The sequence below is a fragment of the Thermobia domestica genome, chromosome 2 (genome assembly GCF_964235325.1).
Source record: "Thermobia domestica chromosome 2, izTheDome1.hap1.1, whole genome shotgun sequence".
Classification (NCBI taxonomy): Eukaryota; Metazoa; Arthropoda; class Insecta; order Zygentoma; family Lepismatidae; genus Thermobia; species Thermobia domestica.
Window position 1 is genome coordinate 347,609,866 of NC_137455.1, and position 14,877 is coordinate 347,624,742.

Here is a 14,877-nt window from a genome sequence, read left to right on the forward strand (position 1 = left end):
ACGCTAAAACTGAGGTATTAAATGACAAATTTAGTATGTAGATATCATTCAATAAAATTTCAACAAAGTCTAATCCAAACTAATGTTATTAAGCCACCTTGTCTTCTTTATAAAAGAACAGGCATTCAGGCATACAATTTGGTGTAGTTTCGTGTTGTAGGATTAACATCCTTATGTAATACCGAGGTTATCAAGATTTTCGCTTAAAGTGACATCCGAACCACTACTTGGTTTACACTTGAAAGAAGGGTTGTGGTTCGACCGAGAATTAAACATGGGACGCCTTGATTAAAACGTGAAGGAGATAAAACTAATGCAAATAGTTTGATACGTCAAAACGTCACAATGAAGTTTACATAATTTAAAGCATTTTTCGTTTTGTTTTTTGGTTTAAACCAGCCAACCCTAGTAGGTAGAAAATTTAGATGCTTGTATGGTGTTTTTTGGAAGATAGATGAACAGAGGAAAACTTTTTCTTCTTTCTTGTTTTAATGAGGAGAGTTTATTTGCAAAATTTACGAAACAATAAATTCATAAATATTTTACATACCCATAGGTCCATTTAGGATTCTTGCTTGCTGAAGTTCTTCAATATTGTCCACATTCATCCTTTTCAGCGTAATAGTAGGTTTCTTTATTGTGTGACCACTAACCATAGGACTAACAACTTGTTTAGGTGGGGTATTACCTTTAAAATGAAACAACATATTTCTATTACTCAAAAGCACTATCTTGATTATATGCAATCAACACATTATAACAAAACAGCTTCTTCTAATTTCACAACATAGTTCAACAAACGCAATTTCTGCTCACTTTGCACACCTTCAAATCTTTTTCAGACTGTTCCACATTTAAAATCCAAGTTGTTATTGAGCAGTGGACACCACATAAGAACCCTTCCACAATTGAAAGCTTTAGAATAATTTTTTATTAGTAAAGGATTAATATTCATTAATGGGCTCTGCAGAATACATAGCACATAAATAAATGATAGTCACTCTATCCTGTGCAAATATCGGTTCTTTCTGGAACCTTCTACAGCGCCTGTTCTTGTTTCTTTACAATCAGCTTAAAGAATTGATTCTCTGGCAAATTTAAAGGAAACAGGATCATTCTAAAACAGGGTGTCTACTGGAATACCAGAAAGTAAATTCATGACTTTTTCATGACCTTTTTGTTCAAATTTTCATGACCATGGCGATAAAAATTTACCATTAGTAATAATAAACCCCTACCATCAGTGGTGCATCGGTTAAGATGAAGATCACATTATGTTCTTATTTGTCTAATGTACATAATGTCGATTAGTTGACAACTAATTTTAAAATGCAAGAGCAATTTAAAAGGCAGTAAACAAATTTTCAATTGCGGTTCAAAAAGACAAAACAAATTATAAAAGAAATTCTTTTTAAAAAAAATAGATCATCAAATTTAAAATCTGCAAACTCAAACGAATAATATTATTTGCATAAGTCTAAAGGCCCAAAAATACACAATTTACATTTCTTAGAGGTAAAGAAATAGCAGATCAGAAAGTTGGACAGTAAAAAGTTGTTACTATATTACAGAGACTAGAAGATGAAATGGGGAGCAGCTAGGAAGACAGTAAAGTACCAGTTAGCCAGCACTAACTGGTGGGGGAAATTCTCACAATTACTGATCTGATACAACTGTTTCAGTACATGCAGTATGAGGTATAAAAGTATGAAGTATAAAAATATACTCTGAGATTTCAGATTTTTATGACCAGTTGGGTAAATAAAGGACTTTTTCATGACTTTCATGACCACTAAGCAAAATATATGACTTTTTCATGACTTTCATGACTTTCATGACCAGTAGACACCCTGTAAAAACAACTGAATATCATTTATATCATTTGCATTTTTCACTATTGAAAATTGTTTCTGCCATAGAAATTTAAGAATGTCACTGTTCTTATTTTTCGAAAGTAATCCTATAAGAACGATTTTTAAAAAATGTGAAAAACAATGAAAATATGACAGTCACTTTTAACGAATTTCTGTGAATTTTACTTAAGATACTGAAGAAGATTCCAGGAAGAAAAATTTGCACAAGATACAGGCGTAAATTTACTATTTATTCAGTAAAGATTGATTTTAAAATCATTGAATTTACTATTTTTTAAAACTATTATTATTACCTGAATGTGTTTCATTAGTTATTAAAACAAAGAAAACTATATTTTAAAACGAATCCGTTAGACAATAGCTGGTATCCCTAATATACTTGTCATGACGGAACTAAAGAAAGAAAAAGAAAGAAAAAAAACTACAGGTAAGTAATACTTATCATGCGAAGTCGCATTGTCGAGAGTGATGCATAAAGAAAACTGTTATTTTTGAAGTTAGCTTTCACGTCTGAACGATCCTCATCTCATATACTTACTAAGTTTTGGGTTGCCTTTTCGTTCTTAATAATGGTACACAATTCCCAGCAAAAACTGAGACATGCTGTAAAAAGTTAAAAAATGTTCAGGGTACATAATAGTTACGATTTGTAATACAAATTATCAAGTTTCCTTCTCGAAGTATGCTTATACTGATTTCAGCTGACAAAAGAAGAAGAAAAAGGTCACTATGCTATCATATCAGGTCATGTAACTACTGAGAAAAACAAACCTGTTTCTGATTTTGTTGAAGTCAATGATGGTCTTCCTGAAGAAGGAGCAAAGCCAAACGACTGTCTGTTCTGAGTAACGTTCTGACTAGACGTCTGATTGTTGGGCAATGAAGGACTAAAACAAGGTAATGAAGATTCTGAAATCAAAACAAACAGATTTCAAACAATTATTTCATACTTATAATTAAATATAGTTATTTCTCTCTTTCTCTCTTCCTGATACCTCCATTCTCACATATTCTAGAGCAAAACACACTATGTTCAGTGTTCTAAGAACTTAATTCCATCAGTAATAACAATTAACGAGAAAATGAAAAAAAAAAAAAAAAAAAAAAAGTACGTACGTAAAATTCCATCCGGAGATTACTAACAAATTAATGATTATACTGCCACATGAATTAAATAAAAAATACTTTAACACCAACATCTTATTTATATTGGTCTATGAACAAACTAAGTTACTTTGAACTCTACGTATAATATTTAATATTCTCTTTTTCACTTCTACATCATAAATTTCAAAATTTATCTCACTGTCATGTAGACAATGCTACAATATTGCTCCTTCATTCGAATTATTTTTCTTTTACATCTTCATAAAAACACATGAAATGATTTTATGCAACGAACAAAAAATTCATGTTAACAGCATTACGTAAGTCTTCTTAAGGTATGTTGTTATAGGGCTAATGTGCATATATTTGACAGCATCAGTGCTGCCAAAATCAGTAATTCCGGTATTTAATTTGATAACTTTACTGAGGTTACGAAACGATCAATAGAAACTAAATACTCTAGTATACAAACGAAAACCAAACGAAGCTTATAAGTCTGCATCGTTAATTTCCTGGACTCGGTTCTGATTTCTGTTCGCTCTCGTTTAGTTATATCAATGATTTGCTTGGTTTCGAGGAGTGGTATAGTTAACTGAACCAACACAAAGAGTTGCCAGGTTGTACAAGCCCAGTTGTAATAACTTCAGAACCTTGGCATACTAGCTCTGTTTAAGCCGTTCATTCGGACAGATTCCGAGATTGTTCTTATTTGTAGATTGACTAACTTGTCAATTTAACATTGTAATCAAACATAAAATTTTATCCATTTTCCACAATGCTAACACACCTTGATAATTGTACACCTAACTATAATTCTGGAAGTATCCGTTCATTTTTGGGTCATTGTACCGAAAATCTCACGACTTACTACAAATTGGTTGCACGATCATTTTTTTAAAATTCTGATAATTTGCACACACATATTGATACATATTTTGTACGATTAGAAATATTGGATTTCATTCTGTATGAACATAATGTCAATATTTTCAATATGGCGTGTAGAAAATCAGGATGCACACGAAATACAGTATCTCAGAAATGAAAAAATCTGGGACAAACAACAGTGAAAACCTTATGAATGACCTCTAATTTACCAATCAAATTTTAAATGCCTCAAATAATATCACAAAGTCATAAATGAGCGTCAGCCAAATTATCATTTTTAAGCTTTCAAAATTCTACGGAGTTGATCCAAATATGTCCTACACAAACTTCGTGTTTGTCTCCACATTATACTACAGGTAGACGAATAGGAGATCGTACAAATAATGATGATTTTATAAGGCATCAAATATCACAACAAATGCAATTTTGTCAATGTTTCCATTTGAATATCTCTGATGGGGAAAGTTCGAAACTTCTAAAATCTACGCTAAATATCATTTAGTTCATAAAGTACTTTTTTTTTAACGGAGTTGGTAGGTATACAAACTGTAACGTTCGAAAGTTAGTATAAAATGATGTAAAGATACACAGTACTTTCAGTTGTAACATGTACAATACATAAAAATGGGACTAAAATGGAAATATGACTAGGACAATAAAATAAAATGTTACTAACAAAGCATGAACAAATAACAGGTCCTAAAAGATACGTGTGATAGTCTAATAACGGTGCGTTTGTAACAGAAATTTCGTTGCGCATTTTTTCTGTAATACGGTAGCTTCTTCCTGTGGGTGCTGTCAGTTCCAAAACTGTAAGTATTTCCAAAACATGTGACAAAGGTACCCAGGATCCATCAGCTGACATCGCAAATGATGTTCTTGGTCCCACTGGTTTCAAGAACCGAATACGCATGATCATGTTCCAGATTGATATCTTCAACCCTGCCGGTCCCCAGTGGTGATCATAAATTCACGCAACGAAGTTCTGTATTTGAAAATCAGAATAGTGGAATTTCGTGTGCATTGACGTTATCTGTACATCATCATATTCACTTGAATTTGATGTTCTTTAACATCGCAGTGTACTTGTGCTAAGTGGTACGGGTTTGCATTTGGCAAATCTTCCCTCAAAGATAGGAGTATTAATAGTACAGTTTCCACGGACACAAATATGTAGTTGACACCTGTGATATATATGTATGTTTTTCACAAGTCATACAAATCCTGAGCGGTAATGATCCGGTTTGTATATGCTTTTTAAAGACTTAATTCTCGCCGCTTCTCGTTTGGCTGCAGCACCTACACCGTCGCACGGGACTTTGCTGTAAGCACACGCAAAATAATTCCATTCAGCAGAGAGACGAAAGTCAGGCCAAAGTACGACACTCCGGTAACGGCAGCAATGTGGATTATTCTCCGATGATCTTAATGCAGAAGTTACAAAATGATTTCAATATTTTCGGATGTTGTGCTCGTTGAAGGTTATCCTGATCTCCCGTCATCTTTCAGTGATGTTTCTCCGCTCTTGAAGCGCGTGCCACTCAAAACACCTCGAACGACTCATTGCAGCATAGCTATAAGTTTGCCAAATCATGTCAAACGTCTCTGTGGCGGATTTGCCGAGTTTCACACAATTCACGTTCGTTCGTTGTTCTAACTTGCTGTCCATTATGAAATTGCAGACGTGGTAACGCATGTGGTCAGAATTGCACGAGATGCACAGCTCCCGATATACACAGGACAATGTCTTTTGGCACACTGACTTATGAAGGTCGGTGCTCCCTGTGTCTGTGTGTGAAGCCTTGCACTGCTATCCGTTGTCATGTTGCAGAACTAGTCTCGAAACTTTTCGATACACCTCGTCGTATTATCCTGAAGAATGAGTTGAATCTTCCTGGCGACGTGATTTAAGTTAAGTATTCTCAGGTTATCAGACAGTTAAAATTATTAATTTTGGACGTTTCGAATGCAGATACTGCATTCATCTTCATAGCTACATCCCTATAAGGCTACTGTATATATATGTCAACACATCTGTAGTCTCTTCATAATTTGTGACCATGAATGCAGTGTCAGCATTCGAAACGTCGGAAATCAATAATTTCACTTGACTAATAGCCCGAGAACACTTATTTGAATTTATTATTCTATATATACAAGCAAAACCTGTGATTTAGTTCGTAACGCTAATTCCTAATAGTAAGCGATTTAGCTAATAGGTGGCTACCTGACTGCCTGTTACCAACAGATGTTTCTAGTGTGCATGCATTTGCAATTTTAAAACTATTGTGGCAATTAAATTGCAAATTAAAAACTACATTGTTTCAATTTAATTCTTTCAAAACAGGATAACCTATAGTGTACAGGGGTTGAATGCTTGGGCGCAATAAGTAGTCCTTAATGACAGTTGTATACTGCTCCGGGGAACTGAATATGAATCAAACTTTACAGCCTACGGTTGAATTCGATAAACTAAAGGAATTGGATAATAGATGCAAATAACTGGTGACGAAATAACTGATGTAATAAAAGTAGTGGAAGCAAACTATTTTATACTGATTGGAATCGAACCAGGGATCCTTCGCACCAAAAGTGATGACTCGATCAGAGTACCACGTGTCCTCCGAACTGCCCAGAAAAGTTTTGCCTGCTCTTCAAAACTATATGTTTATACATCTTCCGAAACATTTTATCTTGATCACCACATTCGATGAGATACAACGAACATTTTATTCAAATGAGTCCAATACACGGATGCAGATCTGCTGCATGCCTTTTTGTTGTCCAGTTTTTATTTGTACTCTTTCTATTTTGTACCGTAACTACAAGTTGTGAGTATAAAAACCACAGACAGAGGTCGAACTTGGTTTCATGGTCCCCGGTTATATTCTGTAAACTATTTAAAGGGGGCTTGTGATTGGCTCCATGTGTGTTCACACAATACACAATTGAATGATAGTGAAAAAGCTAGTGAAATGATATGTAAGGAAAATAGCAGAATCGCGGAAATACATACAATACGTTACAGTTCATCATAAAACTCATAATTCCCGAAATCGAACCAGAGATCATTTAAGCGCTTCACAGCTGACTGACCGTGTTATCTCGAAATATTAAAAGTGAGTAACAACAAGGGACAATTATTTTATACTTCCAATATTCTTAGTTCGCTCTAAGTAAAATAGATAAATAAAATATTTATTACCGCAAGTATCGTGCATTGTTGGGGATTGCTTCAAACGTTTCAGTCTTGACATTAGTTCCCAGGCACCTGTTAAACTCTCCGATAAAGCAAATAGCTGCTCAAATGCTTTCTTCATGCAAGTTTGGATTTCTTCCTGCACCTCCTACACATAAAACAAACAATATTAGGATACAACAATATTGCCAATAAAAAAATTCAACTTACTATTTGAATTTCCAAGTAGCAAACAAGAATGAAACCATCAGGTTAACTTGAATCAAATAATTAATATTCATTTCAATACATATTTAAAAAAAAAAAAAAAATATATATATATATATATATATATATATATATATATATATCCCTGTAATTGGCAGCGTGTTTTTGAATAACATCGAGAAACAGGCAGAAAAATGCATGGAACTGTTAAGTGGAACAAGAAATTGAATGTTACTTTCCGAAAAAGATATATATATATATATATATATATATATATATATCGGAAAGAGAGAAAACAGCCTCTCTATATTAGATTAGTCGGAATGAAATATCCACTTTGACGTTTGCAGGGAATTCACCTCAGCATTAAGGGCACGCGCGTAACGTCTCAAACTCTCTACATGTCCAGCAAACAAGTTGAAGTACCCAGACAGACAGGAGGCATAGCGTTGTTGAACAGTCGTATGAAAGTACATCATGGAGAACATAATTGTGAGTTTTTTTTTTTAAGAATTTGAATCCTGAATATTCTGCATAGCAAGCCGAAAAAAATTAACAGTTCTTTCGGGCCGGAATGACGAATAACTGCACCATTTGCAGCTGGTATGTCAAATTTCGTCCCAGTGACACAGCACTGCAAAATAAGCCCCGCCAGCGTCGACCAACATCATGTTGGGTTGAGCTCTTCAGGAACACCGTGGAAGCAGACCCTCAGAAAAGATGGGATTACAGATGAGTAATGATAGGTATTTAGCAAACCATTGTCGGTCAGAAACTCCGTGCAACCATTAAAGGTGGGAAAGTTCGACTCATACGTGTCACGTGAGTTGACGCTTGCCAACAACATTCGCCGTCTGAAGTTGTGGAGTTTTCTGAGTGTATGGAATCATTTGGAAGATTTCCTGGATTATATTGTCCTAACTAATACAATATGGATCTTGCACCACAATCGTAATTTACCACATTGATTGGGTCGTGGTCAAGTCCAGAACAGAGTCCCAAACCACCCCTCTACACGGAAAATGGAATGAAATAATAACTGAGTTTTACGTCCTACGGATATGCTGGTTAAGCTAAAGGAGACTGTGATTATGAGAAATGAATGAAATGGAGGAATGAAGAAAGTGGGAGAAAACCGAGGAAACCCACGTACAAGGTGTCTGTCCACCACAAAGTACACTTGGCTCGAGCTGGCATCGAACCACTGACCCAATGCACTAGGGGTGAACGCTCTACCACTGGCCCCCGTTACCCGGAGTATTTGTTGCTTCTATTACGATGGATGTAATTCATTACCTCTTTATCCGTCGAGGCAAAACCACGGCTGCGGATCGTTTGTCCTGAACTCCACGACATGTTCCAAACTTGTCCGCAACCATTAAGCAATGATCAATAGACTTGGTGTTCTCACACTGCACGACAATTCAAGCCCACATGCCGCTCAAAAGACGGTACAGACTCTTCACTAGTTAAGAATGAAACCTTCTGCCCGCGCTGTATTCTGCTGACGTCTCTCCTTCCTACTATCACCTCTTCCAGCATCTAGAAGATCACTTTCTAGGAGGAAGAAACTTCCCTGACAATTCGGTGGTGCAACGTGCGATAGAAATTTTTTTCACATCGCAGATTCCAAGACTTCTTTCGTCACGGAATCAATTGTTAGCTGAGCAACGGTAAAAATGTGCACATGCAGATGGCGACTATGTTGATTAAAGGTATTGTAGTTTTAATCTCATTGGTATTGGGAAATCACGGACATAGGTAGACATTTCATTCGCACCAACCTAATATAAATGCATTAATTACATACCAGAAAATAGTGCAAATAATCACACACGCACATATGCCTAAAAAAAAAAAAAAAAAAAAAATGAAGCGTTAAGTGAAATCGCAGAACGAGGTAGAGAGAAAAGCTAAAAATTAAAGAACAATGAAGTATCTGTGGTAGTCCAGGTGGGGGCCATATTACAACGCAAGTACAACCTGTTACTGTTACCAGTTTGAGAACAGAGCTCAGTACGGAAAGTTTGAAATGGATTGTGAGAAAGAAAGAAATAAAAAAAAAGTAAGAGAAAATCCTGTATAATTTAAAGAGAAAAGATTGAAAAATACACGTATAAATCAATGAAGAAATTAAAAAGAAAAACAATAAATAATTAAACAGTAGCAATAAGAAATAGGAAATAATGTAGAATGAAACTACAAACGAAAGTTTAACTTAAATAAAACAGAAATCGGCAGATAGAAAAAATATACGGGAAACAGAATGAGTGCACTGAGGTATGTCATTACAAAATGGTTACAACCAAAGGAGGATTTGCAAATAAAATCACACTGTTTCTTCCCATCTCTTTTTGAGAGACATGGAAAAATCTGTGGAAACATTATGTGGAAAGCGTAGTCAAATTCCTTTTGAGATGGATCGGGTGTTCTGGAAGGGGTGCATGGAAAATTTTGGGCGCTGCAAGAGTATCAGTGATCGTTGATGCATATTGTAAGTGTTGTAGTTTCGTCAATATAGAAGGTTGACCAATGACTGTATTTAAGTGTGTAAGTGGGGCTGAAGAATCCCAACTACCAAACTGGTACGTAATGCGTGTCATCTTTGTCATGAGACATTATTAAGATAAACTGGCACAGAATATAGAACAAGTTTCAGGTCTGGGTTTCTGACATTCTTCGGTGGAGGTACTATAACATATAATTTGTCCTAAGTTCGTTAACGTAATTTACTCACTAAATATTTCAATGATAACACGCAAAATGAAACATATTACACTAATGTATCTCCCGAAGATTTTCTGCATTTACCTTTCTATTTTTCCAAAATGCCTTCTTTATAACTGAAAATAATCCACTATTAATGGTTTCTCTGCGTATTATATATTATACATGTCTGGTTACACAACTTCACAACATGGATGTTTAGATCTGGTCATACAAGATGATGATGTCACACGATACGGACTATTGTTCGTATCAGTCTATACATATTTATTAATGGTATCGTTATAGTACGAAATCTTCGAAGGGATATTTCTCGTACTGAAAGTGTAAGGATAGGCCAGGAAAGGATTTCGATGTCAGGTGAGATGGTATGTATGATGTATTGGAAGCAGACGTGTGTTTCGTGTTCTGCGCAATTCTCTTCGTTTAGTGAAGGTGAACTGAGGTTTTGTGCTCTTTGTTATGAAGTAATGTGTGGTTGAAGTTTTGATGGGACTTTTGGTGAAATCCGTTTTCGAATCGCTTCAGTGGTTCAGATGATTGACTGAAAATTTGCTATTTTCAAATTGCTATTTTCAATTAATGGTCGTTATTTTTCAAATAATATTACATTTCCAACAATCTAGTTGGGTGTAATTTAAATTTAAAATTCAAATTTAAAATTTTATAATAACTATGGAAGATGATCGTGACTCTTCTAATGATACCAGTAATCCTTTCACTGCTATTAGTGATGATATCAATAAAGACTGCAGGGCCATTAATGCAGATTTCTCGCATGTAAGCAACGCATCAGGATCAAAATTTAATCAAAGAAATCAAACCCAAAATGATACCGCATTAAACATGAGCATTGATTTTTCAAACAGGCCTAACGAGACTACCTGTAAGCTTTGCAACAAATTGTTTGTTAGTTTAAAAGGCCTAGCAATTCACAATAGCAGGTGCCATTATGATATCAATAAAACCAAATCATGCTCGCTTTCACGGAAGTCGCAATCATCCATTGATAATTCGATCACCCAAGAAAAACTTTGATCTCCAAATGCAATAAGCATCTAGCAAGATTGAAGTCTTCTATTCCAATGTTGCGCAGGGTACCTCGAGGGGCTAGAGCTACAGTGGCAGACTCTCTGTGCGAGGTATTGCAACAGATTATACGTACAAACGACTTAGAAGCTTGGATGGATCTCTTCTTCTTTCCTTACGTTACACTGTGCGTGCCATCAAAAGCTGACAAAGTGAATAATTTAACATCATGGGTTAAACAAAGAGTGCGATGTTGGTCTGATTCTCGTTGCGAAGCCCTTCCTAACCACAGTAAAAAATCCTTCAAAGCTCGACGACCAGTAAATTCCACATTTAACGTTAAGAATGTCGAGAACAAATTAGTAGATGGTGATGTCCGCAACGCAGTACGGCTTCTCATCTCAGAAGATACTATAGCTTCTCCGAATGGATCGGTATCAGAAGCATTAAAAGAGAAACATCCGGCTCACAGCCACCCTTTTGAACCTCCCGATCTCATTGAGCCCAGTATTGTAGTACCTAGAATATCAGTTGACGAGTTTACGAAGGCACTTAAATCATTTCCTTCCAGGTCATCAGGAGGTATGGACAGTCTCCGTCCTTCAATATTAAAGGACCTCCTACTCTCCCAAGACTGCAAAACTAAAGACCACCTGACTAACGCCATCTGCGATTTTCTCCATCTGATTATTTCCGGTAATGTGCCCACAGAAATTAGACCTATTTTCTTTGGAGCATCACTAATAGCTTTGAGGAAGAAAAGTGGCGGCATTCGTCCTATCGCAATAGGCAATGTGTGGAGGAGATTATCAGCCAAAATCATTTGCCATAGAATTAGAGAACCTCTAACACATTTTCTATCCCCACACCAACTTGGAGTTTGCGTCTCACATGGAGCAGAAGCAGCAGTCCACGCTGCTCGTATGTATTACTCTTTTCCACACCAGCAGGAGAAAGTTTTTCTGAAAATAGACTTCAGAAACGCATTTAACGAGTTGAATCGTGACTCTATGCTCATACAGGTAAAAAACAATTTTCCATCAATTTATCGATACGTACATCAGTGCTACTCGCAACCGAGCAACTTATACTTAGGAGATGAAATAATCCTCTCTCAGCGTGGCGTACAACAAGGCGACCCTCTTGGCCCTGGTTTGTTCGCACTAACTTTACAATCCATCGTTAATAGTATCAATACAGAACTGAACATATGGTATTTGGATGACGGGACTATAGCTGGAGACAAGGATACAGTACTAGACACATTAGAAATGATCCGTAGACGGGCTAAGGAGATCGGATTGCAAATGAATTTCTCCAAATGTGAGGTCAGCTTTCTCGGAGTTTCCAATGAGCAGTCTAATAACCTCTTCAAGCTGTTTGACGAAGCCGCGCCTGGGATTCAAAGAATTTCGACAGATGACGCCAGCTTATTAGGAGCAGCATTATCTAATGAGGCAAGACGAACAATATTAAAAGACAAAATTTCTAAATTAGAATTCTTCTTTACACGTCTTTCCTTGATTTCAGCTCACTCTGCCTTTTACCTACTACGTGCCTCATTGTCCATGCCAAGGCTGCTATACTTTCTTCGCTGTGCTCCTTCTTGGCGGGATGCTGATCTACTGGAATGCTATGACAACACCTCGAAAACCGGTCTAGAATCTATCCTGAATTGTTCACTCAACAAAAACTCTTGGTTGCAGGCGTCCCTTCCTGTTAACCACGGAGGTCTCGGCATTCGTCGCGCCATGGATCTGGCTATTTCATCCTTCCTGTCTTCATTCTATGGCGCTAAGCCATTGAGACCATTCTCCAACAAGATCTTAGCCTAGTATCGGATTCGGATGTCAACGATAGCATTGCTAAGTGGTCATCTATAGTGGGATCAGATCCCCCTGACCTTGATAAGAGAGGACTACAATCCTCTTATAAGTCATCACTTTTCAGCTCTACTTCAGTCATCCGATAACCCAGAAGATAAGGCCAGACTTCTAGCTACATCATCTCCAGAAGCAGGCGCTTGGCTTCATGCTATCCCGTCACCTTCTTTAGGATTACATCTTCCCAATGACAGTTTTCGAATTGCTAGTGCACTGCGTTTGGGAGCAGATGTTTGCGAGCAACACAGATGTCCTGCCTGTAGAAGTGTCGTAGACAAGAAGGGCCTTCATGGACTCTCCTGTGCCAATAGTGCGGGCAGATATTCACGCCACTCCAGCGTCAACGACATTATCATGAGGGCACTAATTTCAGCAGGCGTTCCTTCTATATGTGAACCGTTGGGATGCAGTCGTGCAGACGGCAAGAGGCCAGATGGTATGACCCTAATACCGTGGAAGAAAGGAAAAGCACTTCTATGGGATTTTACTTGTTCCGACACCTTCGCCCCTTCAAATTTACATTCTTCCTCAGCACAAGCTGGCAACGTGGCTGCTCGCCGAGAAACAGAAAAACGCAGGAAGTATAGCAATTTACTCGACAAATATAATTTTGTCGCTATAGCTATTGAATCGGGTGGTTCATGGGGTCTCGAAGGCCTTAACTTTATAAAAGAAGTTGGTCACCGCATTTCTTTATCGTCAGGAGATGCTAGAGCAACCTCTTTTCTACTGCAACGCATCAGCATGGCAGTACAAAGAGGGAACGTTGCATCAGTTTTGGGAACGCTACCCTCTGGTAAGGAACTGGAGGAGATCTTTTGTCTGTAATCTCGGCGAAGTTTGAGGATGCTGTTGCGAGGCTTATGTTATCAAAATTATATTTGAATTTTAAGTACCTTTCCAATATGTATGTTTGTTTCTTTGTTAAAGTCTATTGTTCTTTTTAGCACCGAGGCTACATGTGACGAAAACCTATAGTAAAATATAGAATCTGAACCACTAAAATACAAATATAATGTTGGAAATGTGCAAAGCTTATTTATTATTGTTATATTTGGTCTAACTTCTATAACGTTCGCTATTTGTTCTTTATACATGTATATTCCAATCTAAATATTATATTTTATAAATTTTAGATCCAATAAATAACTAAACTATGTAATAACAAAACTATATATGTATATACACTGACGAATCCAGGATATGATCAAGGGAGGGGCTAAACCATAGTTTGCCGCTTTTCCAGTGTAAAACAGGTTTGAAGTCCATTTTATCCAGTGTATATCTAAGCGTCAAGGAGGGGGGGGGCTATAGCCCCTATAGCCCCCTTGGACCTGCGCGTATATATAAATATATATATATCGTATTTGGCCAAAAGTATCCGGACACCCCTCCGAAGAAGTGGATCAGGCCGGTGACGTTAAGTGGCGAGTAACTGAAAGTGAGAACAGTATCGGGAGTAGTGTGTGAGGTCACAGTGATGCGATCGTGCTACAATGATTAAGTCTACACAGAGCTCAGTGACTTTGATGGTGGCGTGATAGTGGGATGCCACCGTAGTGGGAAATCTGTTCGTCAAATTACGGACATGCTAGAGGCCGAAATCCACTGTGGGGGATGTAATTTGAAGTAGAAACGTCGAGTCAATGAAACGACCGACAAACCAAGTGGCAGGCCGAAAATACTTACTGAACGCAGCCAAAGAACGCTCAAACGTGTAGTGAAACAAAATCGAACTCCCATTGGTAGAAATCACACAGGAGTTTCAAAGTGCATCGGGCGTTAGTGCTAGCAATAGGACTGTTCGTCGTGAATTTAAAAACCTGGGATTCCAGGGTCGTGCAGCTGCGCACAAGCGGAACATCAGTCCCCAAAATGCAAAGCGTAGATTGGAATGGTACGAAGCTCACCGACATTGGATGTTGGATATGTGGAAACGTGTTCAGTGGAGTGACGAATCCCG

The 14,877-nt window shown here is 37.2% G+C and overlaps 1 protein-coding gene across 3 annotated transcripts in view; it reads right to left on the bottom strand.

Moving 5' to 3' along the window:
• Positions 1-14,877, bottom strand: part of LOC145678749 (uncharacterized) — a 144,939-nt gene that overhangs the window by 110,797 nt on the left and 19,265 nt on the right. For all 3 annotated transcript variants that reach the window (XM_081749215.1, XM_081749217.1, XM_081749216.1), the window contains exons 4-6: positions 7,075-7,216; positions 2,646-2,783; positions 551-688 (exon numbers count right to left, since the gene is read on the bottom strand). In XM_081749215.1, the coding sequence (XP_081605341.1) occupies positions 551-688; positions 2,646-2,783; positions 7,075-7,216 (418 nt within the window). The remainder of the gene's footprint in view (positions 1-550; positions 689-2,645; positions 2,784-7,074; positions 7,217-14,877) is intronic.